This window comes from Chaetodon auriga, chromosome 6, assembly GCF_051107435.1.
Source record: "Chaetodon auriga isolate fChaAug3 chromosome 6, fChaAug3.hap1, whole genome shotgun sequence".
NCBI lineage: Eukaryota > Metazoa > Chordata > Actinopteri > Chaetodontiformes > Chaetodontidae > Chaetodon > Chaetodon auriga.
Genome location: NC_135079.1, coordinates 21,979,113 through 22,001,960, shown reverse-complemented (window position 1 = coordinate 22,001,960; position 22,848 = coordinate 21,979,113). Strand labels below are relative to the sequence as shown.

Genomic DNA, 22,848 nt, shown 5'->3' with positions numbered 1-22,848 from the left:
AGATTCAGTAATTAAAGGCACCGTGGAGTTTTCAGGACTTGTGGTGCCACGGAGTATTGTTTTTATGAGACAGTTCCATTTTTATTCGTGTACACGCACGAGAACACACATGTATAGACCAGATTCACATGGCAGCCATTTTCCCCAAGTCACATAAACACAGGTGGCCCACAGTCCCACCACCCTTCCGCTGTCTATATATGCCTACATACATAAGCTCCACAGTACAGAAAAAGCTCTCCTTTGTGTAACAAATCACTTGTTACTGGTGACAGACTGTGGATGCTGCTCTGTCCTCCTGCTGCTGGGCTGAAGTGCAGCCTTTGACACCATAGAGCAAAAAATTCTTATTGAGAGACTGAAGAGCGGCTTTCTCCTTATCTGGAAAACAGGAAATCTTTTGTCTCCATCCAGGATTTTGCATCATTTTGTATGTTACCCCTTGGACATTCATCCAGCAACACAACTTCTAATTTCACCATTACGCTGACGATACACAATTATACCTCTCATTTAAAGCACACGAACTGAACAATCTAACCATTCCTGTGTATTCAAAGTTAACAACTGGATGGCAGCTAACGTCAGGGATTTGATCTTTGTTCCAGAACATCACAAAAACAAACAAAAAAAACAATCCACCCTTGGTTCTCTTACTGCCAATGCCACAGTCTGTGGCAAAGAACCTTGAGGATACCTTTTCCACTGATCCTCTGAGCAGCATATCAGTCAATTAAGAACCATCTCCAAGATAAGACACACGCTCACTTTCACTGACATAGATCAAGTCACACATGCTTTTATATCACCACACACCTGTGACTCTCTCTACCTGTTTAAACTCCCACTCAGTCTCACAGTTGCAGCTCATCCAGAACTGAGCAGGTCCTGTCATATCACTCTAATTTCAGCATTACATCTACAATACATTTTTACAAATTCTATTAATTACTGTACCTACAAGGCATCTACGGCCTGGCTCTGGATTAAATTAAGGACCTTTACAGCCCAGGGAGGCCCCAAGATCAGCAGATCAAAACCTTTTCCACCCAACAGACTGAGAACAAGCATTTCAGATTCAGAGGGCACACACAGTGAGATGCAGGCCACTGCAGGCAGAAGCAATGAAAGTCCACTGAAATAAAAGAAAAGTAGGTCATCCATCTATTTTCCTATTCTCTCAATGTTCTTAGCTACTTAGCTATGGGTGTTCTTTGTTAGGGGTTACCTTAACATTGACATGACTAACGTACCTCCTTTGCATCTCTGATCTTGATGAGGAAGGTCTGCAGCTCCAGAGTCTCTACAAACAGAGCCCTGCAGACAGCCTGGTAGTGCTCTGGAGCCAAGCATGGGTTGGCCAGCCGAGACGCACACAACGACATCACCTGACGGTATGTGCACACTGGCTTCATCACTCCCTCCTGCTCCTCCTCTTCCTCCTCCTCTTCCTGGCCACTATACCCCTCATCTGTTGTACCGTTCCCAGCGGTGCTGTGGCCCTCTCCGCCCTGGTCCCCCCCTGCCATGCGTTCGATGAGGTGCTCCAGCTGCGGGGTGAGCTCCCGTTCCTCGCTGTCATCCAGCCCCCAGTCCAGAGCTCGGTAGATGGCCACACCCAGCGACTGAACCAGCTGGAAATGAAATTCATGAAGTATAAAATATAGTTTATGTCACCTTGTGAACCCTTTTGTGGCAACTAAAAGGTTTTGTAATAGCTGATACCTGAACTAAATTCAACAGAGAAATGCATTTTTACTATCACCATTTAAACTGTGAAGTGATGTCTGTCTCTTCTTTCTTTCTCACCTGACACTCTGTAGCAGGTGGGCAAGGAGGCTCATCAGTGGCATCTGAGGAGACAAAGGAGGAGACACAAAACCAATTAAGACCTGACATCAACAGAACTTTAAAGGACAATTCTGAAGAAATAGAAATATGGCTCAATGCATTGTTGCTATCTACTAACATGGTTATTTATTAGCTCTCCTTGTCAAAATTTGTATTGCTTTTGTTTGAACAGCAGAGGGCGTAATCATAGCGGTCAAGAAGACAGACTTCCATCATCCTTTGCATGCAAGCAAAGCACTGCTAAAAATAAACCCAACGAGAAAATTAAGGACAAATGTGGCGATAATGGAACAAGAGATTGAAGATCCTACATCGACTTCTAGAGCTGATGTGTGCCACCAGTTCAGTTTTTCCAGTTTCAAGTAATGACAATGGCAAAAAGTAAACTGACAAATGCAACACAACCTGCAAAAACTGCCGAACGATGGTCAACTACACTACAGGAAACACATAAAGATGTGATGAGAAGCCATTTGGCACATCGCCACCCAGAAAAGCTCAGATCACAAGAACAACAAAGCTTCAGCCAGGCCAGGGGAGCCTGAAAAAAGCACCTGGAGCTTCCCATAACAGTCCAAGAGCTGAAGAGATAACAAGATGCATCGGTGAATATAAAGCCAAGAACTTAAGACCGTTCTCTGTGGTTGATGACAATGAATTTCAGTGGTCAGTAAAGACGCTGGAGCCAAAGTATTCAATTCCACCAAGGCCACACTTTAGTCCCACAGTGATAGCAGCTCTGTACAATGACACAAAAGCTAAAGTGGCACAGAGCCTCAAACAAGCAGAGTGAATCTCAGTGACCACAGATAGGTGGACTTCACCAGCTCCTCAGAGCTACATTACAGTCACAGTTCATGTTATGACCAGCGAATGGGAAACGAAAAGTTTTGCTCTACGGACGCTGCAGCCTCTTTTCCAGTCACACACTGGACTCAACATAGCTGAGGTTTTGAAACGCTGTTCTGCAGTGGGAGCTTGACATGAAGAAAAACAACAATCATCATTGCATTGCTGTCGTAAAATGCTGAAATATGGATGTAGCTTTGAGAGAGGCCGGACTGTCACCACAGATCACCAGCGGGTCTGAACGTTCCAGCCGTCTGCTTGGTCGAGTGAGGCGTGTAGCAGCGTCTTTTTCCACCGCAGTTCAACTACCACAGCCGAGCTGACCACCAAACAGAGACTGTTAAACCTGCTAGTACATAAACTGTCCTGGATTAGTTCACCTGATGGAACAGCTCTTGTAATCATTTTCTTAAAGGACTGCTACTGAATGCTGCATTGTTTTTGTTTTTAAATTCTACATGGTTCAATCACTCATTGCCAAAGACAATTCAAGCCAATTTTTAGCACATGCTTAGGTCATGGCTGGCTGCTTGTTTTATGAAAGAAGGAAAGCAGCAACCCTTTAAGTTAAAAAAATAATTTTATATGAATAAAAAAAGCTGTGTACACTAATTTATTAATAAAGGGCATTTTTCAAGTAGTTTCTCTTTCTTTTTTTCTAAATATTACAATACATATCATATCATGGCCTTAATATCGAGGTATTATCGTACCCTGAGTTTCTGGTATCATTACATCTCGAGTGTTTACTGGAGTGCAGCCCATCACTGTCATGCTAACTGTGTCCAACAACCTCTCATTCACATGTAAGAAACACCTAATGTTATCAGAATGAATGTAAACCACTATCATGACTGCTGTCAGTACTAACAGCTGTAAAGATAGCACATTAGCATTGGAAAAATCTGGCAGCACTTTCTCTGCCATTCTTGTGCGACTAGATCACTATAGATTTATCAGCCACGTGTTGTGGAGGACTTACGCAGTGAGTGCACGGTTAGAGTGTGTGTGTCTACACAGGTATCTAGGTAGACAGGCAGGTAGGCCATCCAGTCATTTAATTTGGGCTGAATGTTATAATTGGATGGACTTATTAGAGGCCACAGACAGAGGTTTTTTTAAAGCATTTGATTCATTGATTAGTCCTGTGGAAAGATACTGTCAACAAAATGGGGTCTGTAACGAATGACTGTTTTGATAAGCAATTAATCTGACGATTTTTACATCGATAAAATGATTATTAATCAGATACAAAGACAAAAGCTTCATCTTATTGTTTCCAGCGATTCAAAAAACCAAATGTATGCCTTGTATTAGTGTAAATACATTGTAAATATTATACTCAAAATGCTCAATTCTGCAAGGCGAGTTCAAACAAGGCCACTACAATAAAACACTAATAAATAAAAACGAAGTGAAATAAATAGACATTGGGGATTCATCAATAAACAAATGTGATATGATTGCCTCACACTGTCAGACGGTGTGTGGGACGGTGTGTCTCCCCAGCGGTGTTGTCAGTAAGTCACCTTCTCTGAGGGCACAAAGCCCCTTTTAGATCCACAGGCTGTGAGCTGAACCCTGCTCAGGGCGGCGCTGAGAGCTGGAGGTGAAAAAAATGCAGACGCACAGGTGCACCCGATCTGACTGAGGCTGGAAAACAGTCTCCCTCTCATTCTCTGTTCTTAACTGTTAGTCACCTCAAACCTTTTTTTCACAATTCAAAACTGCCTTCATCTCACAAACAATACATATGTTACAAAAAAAATGTTGCTTCTGCTATTGCGACCTCATTTGGAGGACGTGCAGAAACAATGAGCAGATATGATCATAACATTCATTTTTTGGGTGCCATTAGGCCAATAGGTGGCGATGCAGCAGCATCAAGCTTTAAACGAGCCATCATGTTCCTGTTTGTCATTTCATTCCCTGAAAATGGGAGAAAGCCCATGACTTCATTATTTTCCTTCATGCATTTTTATTTTTTAGGAATTCTATAAGAAAATAACCTTCTGTCCTCACTTCTGTTCAACTCTTTGTCTAACCAGTGTTTTCTGTTCTAATAACTAATTACTAATCACCAAGTCTTTAAAGATTCTCTGTGTTTTATTAAACATGAGGCTAGCTGAAACTGCCTTTTCAATGTTCTTAATTCTCGTAACTGTTTTGGGATATGAGTTGGTTTTATCTATTATTTTCTATCGCTTCTTCCAGTTTTTTCTTATCCTAGATATGCAGGATGGTGATTTTTGGGGTCAGTGTCCTGTTTTTCTTCTTTAATTAGTGAGCCTCCCACATTTTGCTGCAATATGAAAGAATTAGTTTTATGACACTTTTGAAACTTGAATCTGTATTTTAATTGGAAGGTTTGAGTCGCCTCTTATGCTGTAATATGCTTCCTGAAGTTTCTCCTGCCAAAGCAGCTAAAGTCTTCTCAAAATGTCTTGAAGCACTTTTTCTTGTCAGTTTCATATGAATGTGAGCATCTGGCAAAACCACAATAACAGGAAATGAACATACCTTTCCAAAATAAAGCTTTTGAATAACAGCTGGTGCTCTCTGCAGTAATTCTAAGAAGAGATTTATATCTATACTAAATTTGATTTGCCACTTCCAGCAGTTGGAGATATATACAGGCATTGCTTAAAAATCTTGCCTGGGGCAGCTTTAAACAAAAATCAGGAGTGCATCCAAGAGGAAAACCCAATACGTGTGTCGCTGACAGCCATGTTGTGAATTTTATAGCAATAATAAAAAACTAAACGAGTCTTTTTTCAGTACTCGCTAAATCAAATGTCATACTCCACATGTCCCAGTCTTGGTCATGCATTATTGTGTCGCAGCCAGGTTTAGCATGCTTATGTGTGTGTGTGTGTGTGTGTGTGTGTGTGTGTGTGTGTGAGAGAGAGTAAGAAAGCTCTTTCTCCCAGCTCTGATGTCAGTAACGACACCCGAGAGGCCTGAAACTCCTCAATCAGCAGCTCTCACTGCAGAGAAACACGAGAACGGACGGACAAGAGGAGCAGGAGACGAAGACAAAGACGGAGAGAGAAGGAACCCGTGGAAACAGCAGGAAAGAGCGAGAGGATGAAAGGAGGGAGAGAGATGAGAGAGATCAGCAGAAAAAAGATGAGAAACACGGAGCGTAGGTGTAGACGTGGTGATGGGGTTGGGTCAGCCTGCCACAGCATCCTCCCCTGTCAACAACAAAGTGCTGAGAGCAGGACATGAACCTCAGAGCGTCACTCAGCTCCCCATGTGAACACAGACGCTGCTTCACTCTGCAACAAAAGGCAGCAACTGACACTGAGGAGAGCGAGGAAACTCTTTCTTATGATGCCCTCCCCACAGGATTGAAATTACATGAAGCCCTGCAAACCTGTCAGACAGGTTCACATAATGCACGGCCGGGGTCACACAGTGGAACCAGTGATACCTCTGCCACTTTCCCACAGCTGCAGGCCAGTAAACACAAAAGAGGAGAGGAATTTGCAATGAAAACACCACTAAGAGCCCACAGGCTTAGATTTTGGAGAGAAAAAAAAAAGCCAGTCAAAACAGGACTAGTAGTCGTGTTTGTGACTTTGCAAAGCTAAATGCTAATGTCAGCATGGCAGCAATGTTAACGTGATGAAGTTTAGCAAGTGTAATGTTTACCGTGATTTCCATTTTAACTTAGCCTGACTCAGAGGGCTAACTGTTGCTAAATATCTCTAAACATAGTCTGTGTCCAAATAACTCCCAATTTGCCATACAGTGCACTACATCTGCTTTGTGCCATTTCACTTGAGTGTCTGAATTCTGAGTGTGGATTTTATTCACTGTAGTGCTCACAGTGATGAAGAAAACTTATGAAATCTCTATTTACTCACTGTACAGTACACTACTGGGGATAAACCAAAGTACTGGATAAATTCAAAGTTAGATCAGATCATGGTGCCAAAGGAAAAATCAGGGCATCACCACAGTCATTAGAGTCAATACTGAGAACTGCTGCCTTCACATGCAGTCGTGTGGACGTGGAAATTTTCTGAAAGCTCCCAGTTCACCAGCTGTGACATGTATGCTGACGTTTTCAGAAATGGCATGTAAGTTCATTTATGTATGGCATATTATTATGTTCTTATTTCATTAGGGGCTTCTTTTCGTAATTTTATATTATATTCGAGGAAAATGCTGATTTTCCCGACAGCCTCATCTTTTTCCTCTGTCATTAAGCCTTTGATTTTCCTGCATTAGCCTTGGTGTCTTCCACACAGCCACAAATAACGTCTATGTTGCCGTCGCTTTGCAGCAGCGTTCTCACGACTTAACCACTTGAATGCCGACTGTATTGTGCGCACGACTTGCACAAGCTCCTGAGTTTCATTTGAAGGCAGCACATGGAGCAAAGTTCATCCAAGAGTAGCAGAGGTATTTCAGTCTGGACCAAAGAAGGGGACCAACCGACCGACCAAACATCCCTTGAGCAATTCCACAACATGGCTAAAAGCAGGGACGGTCTGTCAACTCTGCAGTCTGACTCTCTGAAGGCTCCTTCACACCATGAACCTCAGCGTTCCCTCTCATTAGCTTTAAGTCACACATAGTTTATCCTGTCGAAAGACGGAAAGTATTCTATCCTCCCAAGATGGACTTTGCCATCTGTTACCATGGTAATAAGGTCTGAGAGACCAAATTCAAAAAAACTGCAAAGTGACAGAGGGGGGGGGAAACTGGGCTGGGAAGAGCAGAGCCAGTTAGAAATGAACAAGAGGGACAGAAAGAAATCGGAAGAATAAAATCAAATAGCAGGAACTGAGCTTTATCTCTGAGTACACATCAGGTATCGTAGGGTGCAGCACTTGCACCTTCACCTGTATGTCAAGTCAAAGTTGACCTTTGCACATTTTTTATAAATCATTGTGAGTGCATTTACTGCAGGAGAGCCATAATCAAGGGACATGAAATCACTCTGATAATAAATACATATATATTTGGAGGTGCATTCAGATGTAGAATTATATGTCACATGAACTGACTGCTGTGCGTCAAAGCTCCTCTCTGCATGACAGACATCTGGCATGATCTCTTGAGGAGCAGAGTGATGCTGTGATGGGAAAACCGGAGCACTGTGTTTCAACATGCCGAGCCAGCGAGATAAAAACAGCTTTTTGTCTTTTGTGTTGAAAAAAGCAGTTGACACTCAGTTGATGTGAGCGTTCTACCTGACCGGGGCGATATGTCTCTGGACTCTGACTTCCTGCTGGCCTTAAGTGCACTCAGTGAATCGCTGTCCTGCAGTGTCTTTCAGCAGCCTTCAAACAGAACAGTGAGCAGCTGATTGAGGAATTACTGTGAACCGTTCTATAACAATTCCAAAAAAGTTGGGACGCATGTGTAAAATGTGTAAAACATTAATAAAACTGCAGATTTACTCTTGACAAAAATCTGTTTATGATAACCTGATGAGCAAAGATGAAACAAATGATTTGGCTGTGTTCAGGGGGACAGATACAGGTAGCCATCTCCACCTGCTGTTTTCCCTTTTTAAACCAATCATTTATCTGCAGGTGTGAGTACAAATTCTCACCGCTTCCAGGCATCTTTCTCATTGGATGATTTTTAGTTCCTGTGTGTGTCATAGATGTATCATATGCAGAAAAACAGCAAAAATTTGAAAGGACGCACCATCGTGCAGTGTTTGCTACGGTAAATATCAATTATGTATGTTGATTGGTTGGATAACATGTCTTCATTCTCTTTAAGGACTAAATCTAATGTTAGCATAGCTTAAAGCTCTCCGTGGGTTCAGGGCACGTTGGTGATTAGCTTGCCTTGCTCCCTTAACAAACTGTTAAATTTAATGGAGCTTACAGTAAACATCAGCTCCTTCTGAAAGATCATTTTGGATTTCTTACAACTCATAAACAGACACTTAAATGTGACTTTAAACCAACTACAAATTTCAATAAGCAACTAAGCCTAAACTACATTTAAAATTCTTTCTCAACACTGTAAAATAGTGAGATAATTTGGTAACTCTTTTGATATATACTCAATATAAAGACAGCATATTTAAAGCTTGACCTCATCAACTTCATTGACTTTTGTAAACACAAGTTTGGACAGGAGTATCTGAAGAAGTGGAATGTTCCAGAAACACCTGTTTGGAACATTCCACAGGTAAACAGGTTGATTGGTAACAGGTGATAGTATCATGATTGGGTATGAAAGGGGCATCCTGGAAAGACTCAGTCGTTCACAGGCGAGGATGGAGAGAGGTTCACCACTTTGTGAACACATGAATGGATAAAGGAGATTAATACATGGACTCAGGACACTTTGCTCGTCCCAACTTCTTTGTCATCAGGGTTATAAATCTCACGCCTCCCTCCGTCTGTTTATTGTTCACAGACAGGATGAAGCCAAGTTGGTGCAGGAGGAAGATATCCAAAATTGAATAGATGACAAGTCAGGAACATTTCTCACGCTCATATTGTACCAACACAGTCTCAAAGTGAGCACTTTGGAATATGGCACATTGCAGCTGCAGTGCAACAATCAGTTTTTATGAGGGACAATATGATTTCCATTAGACCCACTGAGTCATAAATGTATGAATGAGGCTGAAGGTACTGTGCCATTAAAGTGATCTAGACTCACATAAGGACAGTGCTGCACTTGAAATGGGATGGGACGAACGTCAAAGTTCAAACCTCAGTTTGACAACAAAGCGCTGTGTTTCCATTTGGGTTCATACCAATGCACATACACCGCTAGCTCATGTTAGAAAGACAGCTAAGAACACACGCCTGCCTGTGCCTGACCAGTCTCCCCACTGAGCACACAAACTGGTGTTAACCCTCCACCAAACTCCTGGTAAGACAGCAGGGTCTGTTATGATGCACGATACAGATACAGGATAAAAAAAGTCAACTATGTATATGTACATTATGTACAGATTATAAAAAAACCTGTGCTATTTTTAGGAAAAATCTACCAATGCCATATGTTGAATTGCACTTAAGAAAATACTGTTGCATAAAAAAAGAACATCGAAACGCATGAGTCGTGAAAATGAGCTGAAATCAAGTCAAAGAGATGCTCGGGAACAACATAACATTATGGAGTTTGGAGAATATTTCATATACTCTCAATACATGTCAGCATGCCCAGCATCCATTCATTTAACGTCACTTGTCCTTCTTATTGTAGTGGCCTTGTCTGTACTTGCCTTGCCAAGTTGTTTGAAAGAGCACGGTGTAATAAAACACTGAATAAGTTTTGTTTTTTGAAATGTTGGAAATAATAAAGTTTACCTTTTTTCTTTTTATCCAATTACTAATTGATTAATCAAAGTGATACCCAGTAAATCTTGACAGATAAAGTGATTATCCAGATAGCAGTTAGCTGCAGCTTGAATCCCTGACGCTGAAAAAAGTAATCACATTACTAGTAATAACTCACAATAATGTATTGTGTGCACAGTTTGCTGCTCTGCCCCAACGACTTGAAATATTGCGCATCGCTCAGTATTAACTTCCAAAGTGAGCCAGATGGCAGTTTGGAAATAACATTTCGACGTGACGAGAGCTTATCGCAGTGCTGTGATTCAGTGTGATTACAGTGCGGCTGCTTCAGGTCACTTTTGTGCTCTCTCTGAAGAGGGAACGGGCCGCGGTCACTGCAACAGCCGACGTCAGTGACGTCAGTAAACTGCACACACGCACATATTCACTGACCGGGACGGTTGGTCATATTTCAAAGCGAAGCAGAAAAATGTTGGTGAGTCCAGCTTTCTGTGGACGTGGTGCTGTGTGCTGTATGTCTTTATGTCTTTACTTCATGATCGCGTCAGACACTGGAATGTCATTCTGGTGAGCGGAGTGAATGTGCAGCATGTCAGTGAGGATGAGATGCTTTTCTCTGCTGCAGTGTCCTGATCCATCAGGTGTCTGTTCACATTAAAATGCTGTGGAGTGCAGCTCACATTTGGATTCACATGAACTTCCTCCTCTGCAGACTGCTGTACAACCTGATGAAGTTCAGATTTCAAGGGAATTAGACGTCATTTTAGACTGCTCTACTGTAAATTCAATCGAAGGTCAGGCAAACCAAATCATTAGATACTGTAAGTTTGGCAGAAAAGTTTGTCTTGTTTAAAAAAAACATCCTAAACTGAACATTTCTGGGCCTTTTTTCATATTTTCAGTTCATGTCCTTAAGAGAGAAAACATCTCATTTCCAGCTAGTTATTGGTTTAGTATTTGGGGAACCTCATTAGCTCAGACATGCTCTTGGCATTCTGAACATTCTGAACTACATTATGAAACCCAGCAGCCTTACCATGAAATGTACCTCCCCTTCTCGTTTTAAGAAGTGGCTCAGTGATGCTGCTTTGTGTCTTCTTGGAGGAGATGAGGTGCTCCACCTCTGACGCTTATTGTTAATGTGGAAAGATTTGAGATCCCCTCCCTGACTTCAGTGAGTGGTCCATTCTTGGACCTTCCCACACCGGGAAGGGGACAATTGTATCCCCTACATTCATGACAAAAATGTGCTTTTTACCATTTACTTTTCTTATTTATTGTTATTTGAGCAGAAAAATATGAGCAGCACTGGTGATGGAGACAAAAAAGGAAGTTCTCAGTATCTTCTATAGAAACATCAGATCGAACAGATCGACTTTTATGAGGTAAAATTCTGATGTTGTACAATAACATTTTGTGTTATTTGAATACACTGCACAGACATTTACATGTACAGCAGTTAAATCTATGAATGAGGCTTTTATTTTAGTAAAATTCAGCCCAGTGCTTTTGGTTACATTAAATTTGCATGTGTGAGCAGTACCATTGTTAATTAATATGGTCAGCAAAAATAAATCAATAAAAATACTTATTAACAGTGAAGCTGGGACCTCAGATTATTGTCAGACAGTAAAGGTTTTCTCTACAGTGCAGCGGTCCAAAGCTGGCATGATGTTTTGAGGTGAATTCAGCCACTTAAAGACCGTTAATGGTCCTTGAGCTGACTAGTTGCATTCATTATGTAGACAGCCTCGCTATTATAGACTCACCTCCTGCTGATGAAGGGATTACCACCACTCTTTACATATGGGCTGTGTTTACTTGTGGATCAGCAGAGCGTAAACCAACGCTGACTGCAAGGATAAACAGCTGTGCTAATGAGAGCTAAACACATCCTCAGTGAGAGCTGAGCACTGATGACCACAGCAACTGTTCAATGACACAAGAAGTATTATAATCAACTGTACTCTTAAAGGATTTAGGTCCCTGGGAGAAGTTTTAAGTCCAGTTTTGACAAAGCATGCATTTGCAATTACCAATAACAACGGTTTAAGATAGATGCCATCCTGTTACCAAGCAACATGCAGCGAGAATCTCCTGGAGACAACCTGTAAGCTTCGTCTATTAGATTCCTTAACAGGTGCTGCACAGCTGTTACCAGGCGAAACAGCACAAAGGTGCATGTTCATTGGGTTGTGTTGTCTCGTTTCATAGACAATCCTTTTTTACTGAGATGTGATAATTCACGTTCCTGCTTTTCTCGATATGTCTCGCCGGCGGGTTTTAATATTTATAAAGGCTTCTCTGGCCTCTCGGCAAGGAATTGGTGCAAGATGTCTACATGTTCTGTCTGTATGTCGCTTTAGGGAAAAGGTAGAGCAAAAGCAGCACGTAACGTAAGACATGTGAGTGGCTTTCTGTGACTTTCAGCATAGTCTGTGCACTGGGCTCCCAGTGGCACTTGAATAAAACATCATTTTCTGGCAATAATGGCTGTATTTGCTCAAGACCGTGGGAATAAGAGGTGGAAAAGTTGAGATTTTATTCCAACAAGTGCTGTGTGGTTTATTGGATGTATTGTAAAGTGGCTCTCAAAGCTCTAAAAGCAGGTAGCCTATAAGTTCATCCAAGGCTTGGAAATAGTTCAAATAAAAGCTTTTTTAAATCAAGTCTGGCCTAAAGTTGTCTCTGTGCCGGTCAGACTTCTGGAACAGGTTTCTCGGGCCCAGCCCGCATTGAGAACATAAATACTTCACATCCAGCGGGAGATTATGCAGGTACAGACTGAATTCAGCGGGGGAAACAACCAGAAAACTGCGTAAAACCCTTTGGGGCGCCATCCACCCTTTGAAGCCTCCAAAACAATCTTTGAAAGAGGGGATGTTCGGGTGAAGCTGCGCTCTATGAATAATTAATCACTGATACCGGCATAACACAAGTCATCCTTGTTGGCATCGCGAGTGCGACAAAAATAGAGACTTAGCTGTCCGAATCAACAGTGTTTATTAATGTAAAGGAAGCTCATGATTCTACAAAATTATCCAATAATCGATCGAAGGTCGCTCAGGCTGGATTATTATGTTGCTTACAACGGGACAGCATAGCACGGAGGAGCAGGATGTTCCTGTGCACCAAACTCCGTGTGAAATTCTAATAATTTCATGAGGCATTACTTTTAGTTGAAGGTTTCTGCTATTCCTCGTCTTACTGACTCAGTATCTTTTGTGAAACACTGGTTAATGTGCTTGAGTTAAAATCGGATATGGTTAGCAGAGTAGGATGTAGTTTTAATAAATTTCTTTACACTAACAGTGATTCACTGTCTTTACTTGCCGCCTGTCGCGGAGGAGTCCGCTGGACGAAGACAGCGGGAATGAGACGGACCAGTTGGAAAAAGTCAAAATATTACTAGAAGACTGCTGATTCGTGGACATAACGTGACGCCGAACTGAAACGTTGATCCTAATATTCAAAACACAATGTTTCCTCAAACTGTTAGCGCTAACTTACTTTGTGCAGCACGGACACATTGTTAGATTTGACTTTTTCAAGCTCGAGTTTTGTGTCACAGCTCCGACCAACGAGCGACAGGGCGGACGGAAGTTGGGGGCATCAACGGACAGTTAACCTACCGTTGTGTCGGGGCTCCTGCTGCAATGACACGGTTCCGTCCCTGTGCAGGAGGATGGAGGACGGGTCCTTCACACGGCTGACTCTCCCAGCCGGCGGGCGGGGCACCCTCAGACCGCTGCAGCACTGGTAGCACACCGCCCATGCCTGCTCCTCGTTGATGGGCTGCTCGTAAGACTTCAGCACCTCCTCCAAAGACAGTTCCCGGGGCTCGGCCAGGTCCCGCGCCTCGACGCGGTCCGTGTGGGCGGTTACTTGTGGGTCCCCGTCCTCAGCGGTTCTGTTGGTGGATCTGGCCATGGCTGTGATACCGTGGTGTCCATCCTTCAGTCGGCAGGCACCGAGGCCATTTATGCTGTCCGCTGACTCCTGCTCGACTCAGTCTCCTGTCCTCCTATTGACGTCTACCTCTCTTCAACTAGCGCAGCTGCACCTCGTTATCACAACACCGTCCAAGGAGCCATAACTGAACACCGCACTTCCGGTCCAAGCTTTCAAAAGTAAAACCACTTTTAATCAACACGTAGTGCTATGAGCAATGTTAAGTCGCCTATCAAAGTCAAATACAAACGTTATGCACCTCAATTCAAATTAGTGTCTAATTTCACATATGACGCAGACTGTGAATGTTTTCAATCTTTTAACGGCTACGAATGAGATGCTCTCGAGCAAGGCACTGAACTACCAATTACTCGAGCTCAGTGCAAGAAGACTGTTTAGGTCTAATATTGTTTCACATCTTTTAACTATGTAACAAAGAATTTATCATACTCTAACCTGGAACTTTCACACATCCGTCCTGCAACATTTAAAATTTAGTATAGTATATTTACTGGAACCGGCGTACCTATGTTACTGTGTTCCTCAATATATTTCGACAGTTTTTATGTTGTATTTCAGACACATGAGAAAAAAAGTTCAATATTACTGAATAGCTGTACTGTTTATATTCTTATCCAGTATTTATTTACAAATGCCAGACATTAGGTGCATATAACGACATAATTCGGGTTGCCTTTTGTGCTTTTATTTTGAAAGTAAAGCCACGATCCTTTCGATCATGGTCTTGCTAATGCCGGCTGACTTGACTTAGCTCGTTGCCATATCAGCAAATGAGAGACACGATTGGATCACTGGGAAAACGTCAATCAACAGCCGGTGAGGCAGAAATCATCCTCCTGGCTGTCGCATTATCCACCAGCTAGTCGCCGGCAGGCGAAGAGAAGTTCTACAGATATTTAACTATGAGTCAGTTCTATGTGATGACATGTTATATGATCACTGTGATCATATACGATCGCTCACATGTTAAGATGAGTGTTTGACTGCAGGTGTCCCACATGTCTCCTCTCCTCTCCCGGCTCTTTTCCCCAGTGCCAACCACGAAGGATACAGGAGAACTTCCGATTCCAAAATAAAGTCTGTACTCTGAAACAGCACGCTCCAGCATTTCAATAACGAGATGCGGTAGAAATTTCAAAACACTGATATAATATACAGCGCTTAACAAATTTATTAGATCACCTGTCATAAAAACGAGAAAGCATAAATATTTTAGAAATCTTTCAAAAACTTGTTTAAAACTAAAAATGTTATTGCTATTTATTTGGTAAATAACAAACTGAAACGACTAAATAGTTCTTTTTCACACTTAATAACCAAAAAACTTAATATTATGTATGTCTCCTTTGGCCTTGATAACAGCTCACATTCTTGCTGTCATTGTTTTTATGTACTTTTCGACAGTCTCTCTTTTGTGCGATCAATCTTTGAATCTACTAAATCCCAAATTTGTTCAATAGGATTCAAATCTGGACTTTGATCAGTCCATCAGTTCCAGTACTCCAGATTCCTTTTTCTTGGTCAAACAGTCTCTGCACAGCTTTGAAGTATGCTTGGGGTCATTGTCTTGTTGGTATATGAACCCACGCCCAATCAGATTCAGTCCAGAGGGGATTCCATGATGCACTAAGATGTTGTGGTAGACGGTCTTGTTCATGGTATCGTCAGTTTTCACTAATTTGCCCATGCTGGTTCCACAAATGGAACCCCATTTGTGTTTCACAGTGGGTGCAATGCATCTGGCATCAAAACGTTCTCCTTCTTTTCTGCAGACATAAACATGACAATGCTGACCGAAGAGTACCTTCTTCCAGTCATCAACAGTCCAGTGTTTGTGCTCCCCGGCAAATCTGAGGAGTTTCTGGATGTCTGCAGGCCTCAATAATGGCTTCTTAGCAGCTATTCTTCCCTTTCAGCCTTGTTCTGGAGACTTTGCCAGACTCTGATCTAGAAGCATTCATCTCTGCCTCAAGTGGTCTTCCTTCTGTCTCTAGTACTTAAAATCTTGAGGTGTCTGACATCTGCTTCAGATAATTTTTGTTTCCTCTTCCTTGGCACATTTTGTAAGTACCTGTCTCAGCAGTTGACTCCAAAGCATACTTTCCTTCCCTATTTGTCTCAGAGACCATCCAGCATCATGAAGTGCTTTAATGCAGACTCTTTCATTTTCAGTGAACTCTCAACGTTTTACCATTTTGAACAGGAATGAGGAATTTCAACCTTTTTATACCCAAATTTGAGCCGGCTCACTGGGCTTCTCTGAGAAGTCAGAAATTAATCAAGCGTAACATTCAACCACTAAAACTAATTTTTCTGTTCAGGAATGCAAGTAAATAACTATAATTTGACATATTAATCAAGAAATAATAATGTGCTTTACTATTTCTTCAAGTTTTTTGTAAATCAGTAAATTTGAGAATTCATGGATAACAATAATAATTATATTTTAGCATTAAAAATATCATTTCGGTTAAGGAGCTTCTACATATTGGTGTATTAACCATTACAGAAACATAAGAAGTGATTTTGGTAATTAACAATGCTGTTAATTTAGGGCAGCTGTGGCATAAACCCTACTTTGGGTGGTGGTCTAATAAATTTGTTAAGAACTGTACAATACACTTAACAAATCACCAGCACTGGTATTGGACAACGTCAAGCTGCTTTATATCATGCTATAGACATTTTAGGTAACCAAATGGAAAATAATGATGGAATAAAGGCACCAGATCAGTGACTTCAAATTCATTTTACATTTTGCATTACATGCAATATGTTTTCCGATTACTTTGCTACCTTTGTGGCATCCCCTGACTTCCCTTAATTGAATTGTTGGTCAATTTAATAACATTCAGATGACTGAGATTTCAAGCTGTCAGCAAAGGTTTTATTGAAAGGAAACTGTTTGTCTTCAAGCTGATTTTCACTTTATGCTTGAATGCAGTACTTTTCAGCTGTCAACTGCCCATGTCTGGACATTGGAGTGGTCATTAATGCACCACTATGGAAAGTGCCTGACGTGATACCTTCAAATAAACTGTGTTCAAACTGTAATGGATCACTTCTCAAGCAAGTTTCTGGATGGCAGTAATATGAAGAAAGTTGTGCTTTGTAGTAAATGGTGTCTTGAATGATAAAAATAGAATTATATTTGATCCTCCAGTAGATTATTTTTGCAGATTTTCCTGATCTTAATCCTCACTGCCAAGATAGCAATGAAATATAAACCCAAATCTGAGCTTCTGGTGCCAGCACAGACGCTACAACCACCGTTGCCAGAACTGTTAGAAGCCCGGAAAAGCCTTGCTGAAGTGTAAGTGCAGCAGTGTTTTCTTGAGAGGATTATCCAGTGAGAGGCAAGAGCTTGTCTTCCAATGCCATTTTAACCATCAGTCACCGATGCTCTCCACTGCATTCAACAGCTTCATTTTCTGCATGTGCCTTACATTTGGATATAAAGTTATCAGTGGAAACAAGCATATAAACAAAGTCTTGCAAATGCAAATAACTGCAGCTACAATTGCCTATAACAAGAATATGTTTTTGCATGATAAACTAGGGATTGGTGTGTTTTTGCATGTCAGGACAAGTTGTATGTTTCAAACTACCATTAGCAATCCTGTGGAAATTCAGGAGGGGAGGAGAGTGTCAAACCTTTTATTTTGAAGGCACAACACCTGTTTTCCTGTTAAACGCTGGCTTCTTGTTGCAGCATCTTTTCTCTGCAGCACCACTCCGGCTACACCTACAGGAGCTTCAGTCAGCACACTGACCCTAGAAACTGAAATGTGTGCCAGCATTAAAAAAGTGCACTTTTAACACACATCACATGTCACTGCATCCAAATATGAAGTGCTGCCTATTTTTCATTATTCATTCTATTTGTCAGAAAAAAAATGTTGTCATATTTCTAAAAATATTCTAGATTTCTGCCTATTTGGCAAACATTTTTAGACTTTTACAGAAACTAACTACCACTCTGTCAAAACTCCTGTTGTCTTTTGTCTGTGGGCATCGGCCAGACTTCAAACCATGGAGAGAATTCATATCGCGAGAAATCAGCAGTCTGGCAGGACGGTGCACAGAGAACGACCATCAGCTCAATGTCAACAAAACCAAGTAAACCAAGTAAAATAATGAGTATCACCTGCAAAATGTATTTACAGCATGAAAAGTAATGATGAAGCATTCTATTGTAGTGATTATTATTCCTGATGCATTAACAGGTGAGCAGCATTTTGATGTTGCAGCTGGTCAAGGTGGAGATCATTTGAACTACTTTATATTGTGTTGGGTCTGTATCATATTTTCTAAGAGTTTGTGTGTCTAAGATAACTACATTCTGTGTCTGAGTAACCCAGTAAAGTGGGCTACTGATTATAGTTTTCACAAGTAATGGGAGCAGAAATCTGAAGTTGCATCACACACTGAAATTCTGAATGAAAATGAATACACATCATAAGTGTACTCTAGCACAGTGCTTCAGTAAGTGCGATTTGGTACACTTCACAGCAGCTTATGCATGTGTGCTTTGCTCATATCGTGTGTCTTTATTTACACACGGTCCGTCAAAGAAACCTCAGGTAACTCTGTAAGAACAGTGTGGTGAGTGTGAAAATGATGTTTAATGTAATACAAACATAAGGAATTGTTTTTGTAGCTACTATTTAAGACTCTTTCTTGCAGAGTCCCTCTGAAATGAATATTGCTTTGATAGCACAGATATGCAACAAATATTCAGTGATGTTCAAATTTAATTTCATACAAGGTACCAGACTCAGCCAACAGATGGCGCCCAAACATAAATGATCAACTGCAGAGAAGCGCTTCACACCCATGGCCATGACTAATAAGACAGTGGATGATGGAAGCAGTGGTAACACCTAGTCCCAATGGACATACAGAATTTCTTAACCACCAACAGTCACCAGGGCGGCTGAAACACTTTGACCCAGTTTTTGGATAAATGACTGCCTTGGACTGTACCAAGTACTCACTGTTAAGGGAGCTGACAGAGACTGTTCTGTCCAAATGAGTCTTTATGTTTGAAAAAACATCTTCACACAGGCAATCAGAGGGACAGCCATGGGCAGCAAAATGTCTTCGAACCTCAGTTCTCTACATGAAGCCTGTTTTGAAAATGATGACGTCTTCTCTGGAAATCCCTTCCACAACCACATCAAACATTATGTGCGTGACATTTTCTTGATTTGTCATGGACCTGTTGATCATTCATTGCAGTTTTATGGGCATCTCAATCGCTGACATGAACATTTTAGATCGACCATTAATCTTAATGCACAGCAAATCCAGTTTTTGAAGAGTCAGGACAGGGCAGGACGCTGTTGACAGAAAAGAGACTAACAAATGTTCTTACAATGGAAAACCAATCAAAGTAAATGGCACAATATCTGGATTCAGAAGAAATGCCATCTTTCCAATCAAACGGCCGTGCGGTTCAGCATATGTAGATAAAACACAAAGAGCGCTCAAAACCAGGATAGCAGAACAAATCCAGACCCAGGACCAGCATTAACTGGTGTCAGTGCATTTCAGACAGGCATGTCACCCAGGGGCCTCTCTCACACTGGCATCTACCACATTAGAGCTCTGAGAGGAAGAGGAGAGTTAAACAGCTTCTTCCTCAAAAGAAAAACTAATCATATTTTCACTCTCTAGACTCTCACACCAAGAGGTCTGAATCAAGAGTATGAGAGCAAACATTTTCTCTAAAACATAATGGATAATAATGAGAATAGTGTGGGTGCCATGGTGGCTCTCTCTCCTCTCCTCTCTCTCATACATATATTTGTAATAATAATTTGAATATTTTTTTTTTTACAGCAGGTGTGCTGTTTTCCTTGTTGTGCTTTTTGCTCTAGCTAACCTTTCATCGAGGGGTGCTGAGACCCAGTTTCTGCACGAGAATTTAAGATCTCTTCTTTTTTCTCTCTGAGCTTAATACCTGCATGATATTGAAAGAAGGTAATTTAGACTCGTTATATACTCATTATATCAGGATCCATCATCTGTATGAGATGATGGATCCTGATATAATGTTTCTCTGCAAGATATATGTTTTTTTTCTTCTTTTTTTAAAATATGGGGGTGGTTTCCATTTTGCAAACATGCTGACCTCAGGAAGATCCAATTGGGATCAAAACATTGTCATTATTAAACTTTTTTGGGATGGAGTAAGTGCAAAGGTGCTATCTTTGTTAATTTATGGTGTTTTCTAATAGCCTACATGACTCCTATGTGACAGGCAGCAGAATACAAATATCCAAAGGTTACAAGTAAACATTTATTGCAGTCATTCGTACCACAAAATTTCTGCTGCTTAAGTCACATTAAGATAAATGCAAGAACAAACTTGCTGCTCCGGCAGCTAAATCCAACACTGTCAAGTGACTCTTTGTGCAAACTAAAGCACAACAGACATGATGTTTGGCTCGACATCACAGTGACATGTTTCATATCTCTCACATTGCACACATACACAATTTAACTGTTCTTCGTGAAATTAGGGGCAACTTTGATTCATTTGATTAATTCCACAGTGAAAATCACATGGTCTTGATCTTCTTTAGTCTGTCAATTTTCAAATTGTTCAGGGCATTCAAATATTGTTAGTTTATCGACACACATCAGTTTGGGCTGTTATTTCATCCCTCTTCAATACCAGAATCAGTGGGTAAAATGACCATATGGATGTTAATATGTGTTGATTGTGATCCCTAAAATATATTTACTTGCAACCCCATGTCACATGTTGCATAATCTCTGTGGGTTGTGCAGAGAGTTAAGCAGCTTGTGACCCCTCAGACATATGTTGTGAGCCCCTGATCCCAAAGTTGACAACAGCTACTTGACTCCAACTAATAGACTTAACAGCATTACTGTTAATTATTTCCCAAAGCATTCCATGTTTGCTCTCATTTCCAGTCAGTATCAAAATGAAACTTACAGGGTCTTGACACATGCTGTGTAACACAGAATTTACAATATAAATAATAACATCTTTCAGTCTGCAGCTGCAAGAGCAGATTGATCTGTGAATAGGTTTGGACTGCATTACCATGCAACAATAATGGAACTTTGAGAAGAATCGAAGCACACATGATGAGAAATGCACCCAAAACTTCATTAAGAAAGTACAAGATTTGTATTAAATGGGATAAAACATACAAAAACCCTTAAAAGGAGTGAAATGGATTGAAAAGAGAGAGAGCTAAGGAGTAGAAGGGAAAACACTTTCTATGACTTAAATCTAACAAGACCATTCACACGTTAAACCTGTTGTTTAACACTGTTAGAGGAGTGCAGATGAGCAGATATTAATTAATGCACATGGTGGAATACCTGGCAGGCCAGCATACAATATAACACACATATCCAAAAACATTTCTGCACACACAGTCTCCTTTACCCCCCCCCCCCCCACACACACACACACACACTCAGAGAACACAGTGTACTCAGCAAACACTCCGCTCCTCACGCTCTATATGTCTCAAGCAGACACAGAGTGCAGCGACAGACTACTCATGGAGCTCGCTCAAGAGCTGGTGCAGAAATGCTTTCATTAAAATGTTTCTGGTGAAGCAAAACAACAGCCAAGACTTCAAAAAGTCAAATGGCAATGATGCACACAATACACTCCACTATTTTGTGATGAGCTACGGTTTTGGAGCTGTATGGACGTGATTTCTGTGGAATCGTCTTATAAAAGCTCAATGATCCTCCCTTGAGAGCTCATCAGAGTCACATTATACATGTTGCTTATGGTGAAGTCTTGTTTTCTTCCTTCCAGCTGCTCTGTGGCTCTATCCGTGAGAGGACCTGTTTTGAATATCCTGCACCACTGATCCAGATGCATCATACAGACCAGTGTGTAAAGCTGAACCAGCCCTGTTACAGGACGTCTCCACTGAACTTTTTTAACAATTTATCAGCTTTCTGATCAATCAAGCCCCTCAACACTGAGTTCTTCAACCTGCTGACTTTGTCACTGTGCTGCTGGTTGTATAACTGGTTGTGTAACCGGTGTAACTTTCATCCACCTCCTCTCATTCAGTGTGTTTTCACTCTCCACAGCTGGAGTGTTTCTTTCACCGGGGGAAAGGAGAAGGTTCCTTCTCTAAAACATGAAATCTCCTCTGCAGCATCAGGTGACTGAAGGCATGATTCAGGAGCAAAACCATCATTGAGCTTGTCACCTTCCTGTTCCTTCCTGATCAGCTTCCATCAAATCATCCTCATTCTGATCATCATCCGGTGTTTTATCCTCACCGCCATCCTCCTCATCAGGTCGCGTTGGGTCACTTTGCTCAGCCTGATCGTTCATGTTTTCATCCAGGTACTATTTATTGTTTCCTTCATGTCAGACAGGACACACACACCACATGCTCAGGTTTTTAGCTCCAGCAAGGGCTGGCATTGCTCCCTGTTTTATGGCAGGTCATCTCAGGAAACATGAGATACTTCCCTGTCAGGCATGCTGAAACCACATCTGCGTTTACAGCATAATTTAGGCGTATTGTGGTCCTTGGCTTGAGAACAACGCCATATGACAGATGGTGCACACATAATTGGGTGCAGCCTTTATTTACTATTGGACACTCCTTGAAATGTGTTATCAGAGAGATCAGTGACAATAGGGTTTGTCTTTGGAACGCTATCACTTGGCTCATTTTGACAAGCGTTGCTCAAAACAGAACAATAATTTGATTTGTTGTTGTGGTTCCTGGTTGGGTGTGCTCACACTTTGACACTCCACAGACGCAGTGTGAGAGAGCACTTGAGGTAAGATGTCATCAGAACGATCAATGGCATGTTTATTTAACCTCAGTGTAGTTGAAAATGACTCCAGGAGAGCATCATT

General features: G+C 41.4%; 1 protein-coding gene across 1 annotated transcript in view; it reads right to left on the bottom strand.

Annotated features, from left to right (window-relative positions):
* The window catches only part of spire2 (spire-type actin nucleation factor 2), a 33,261-nt gene extending 19,175 nt beyond the window's left edge, over positions 1–14,086 (bottom strand). The window contains exons 1-3 of the mRNA XM_076733758.1: positions 13,625–14,086; positions 1,810–1,853; positions 1,254–1,634 (exon numbers count right to left, since the gene is read on the bottom strand). Of these exons, the coding sequence (XP_076589873.1) occupies positions 1,254–1,634; positions 1,810–1,853; positions 13,625–13,922 (723 nt within the window). The 5' untranslated portion in view covers positions 13,923–14,086. The remainder of the gene's footprint in view (positions 1–1,253; positions 1,635–1,809; positions 1,854–13,624) is intronic.
* Between the last annotated feature and the right edge of the window lie 8,762 nt (positions 14,087–22,848).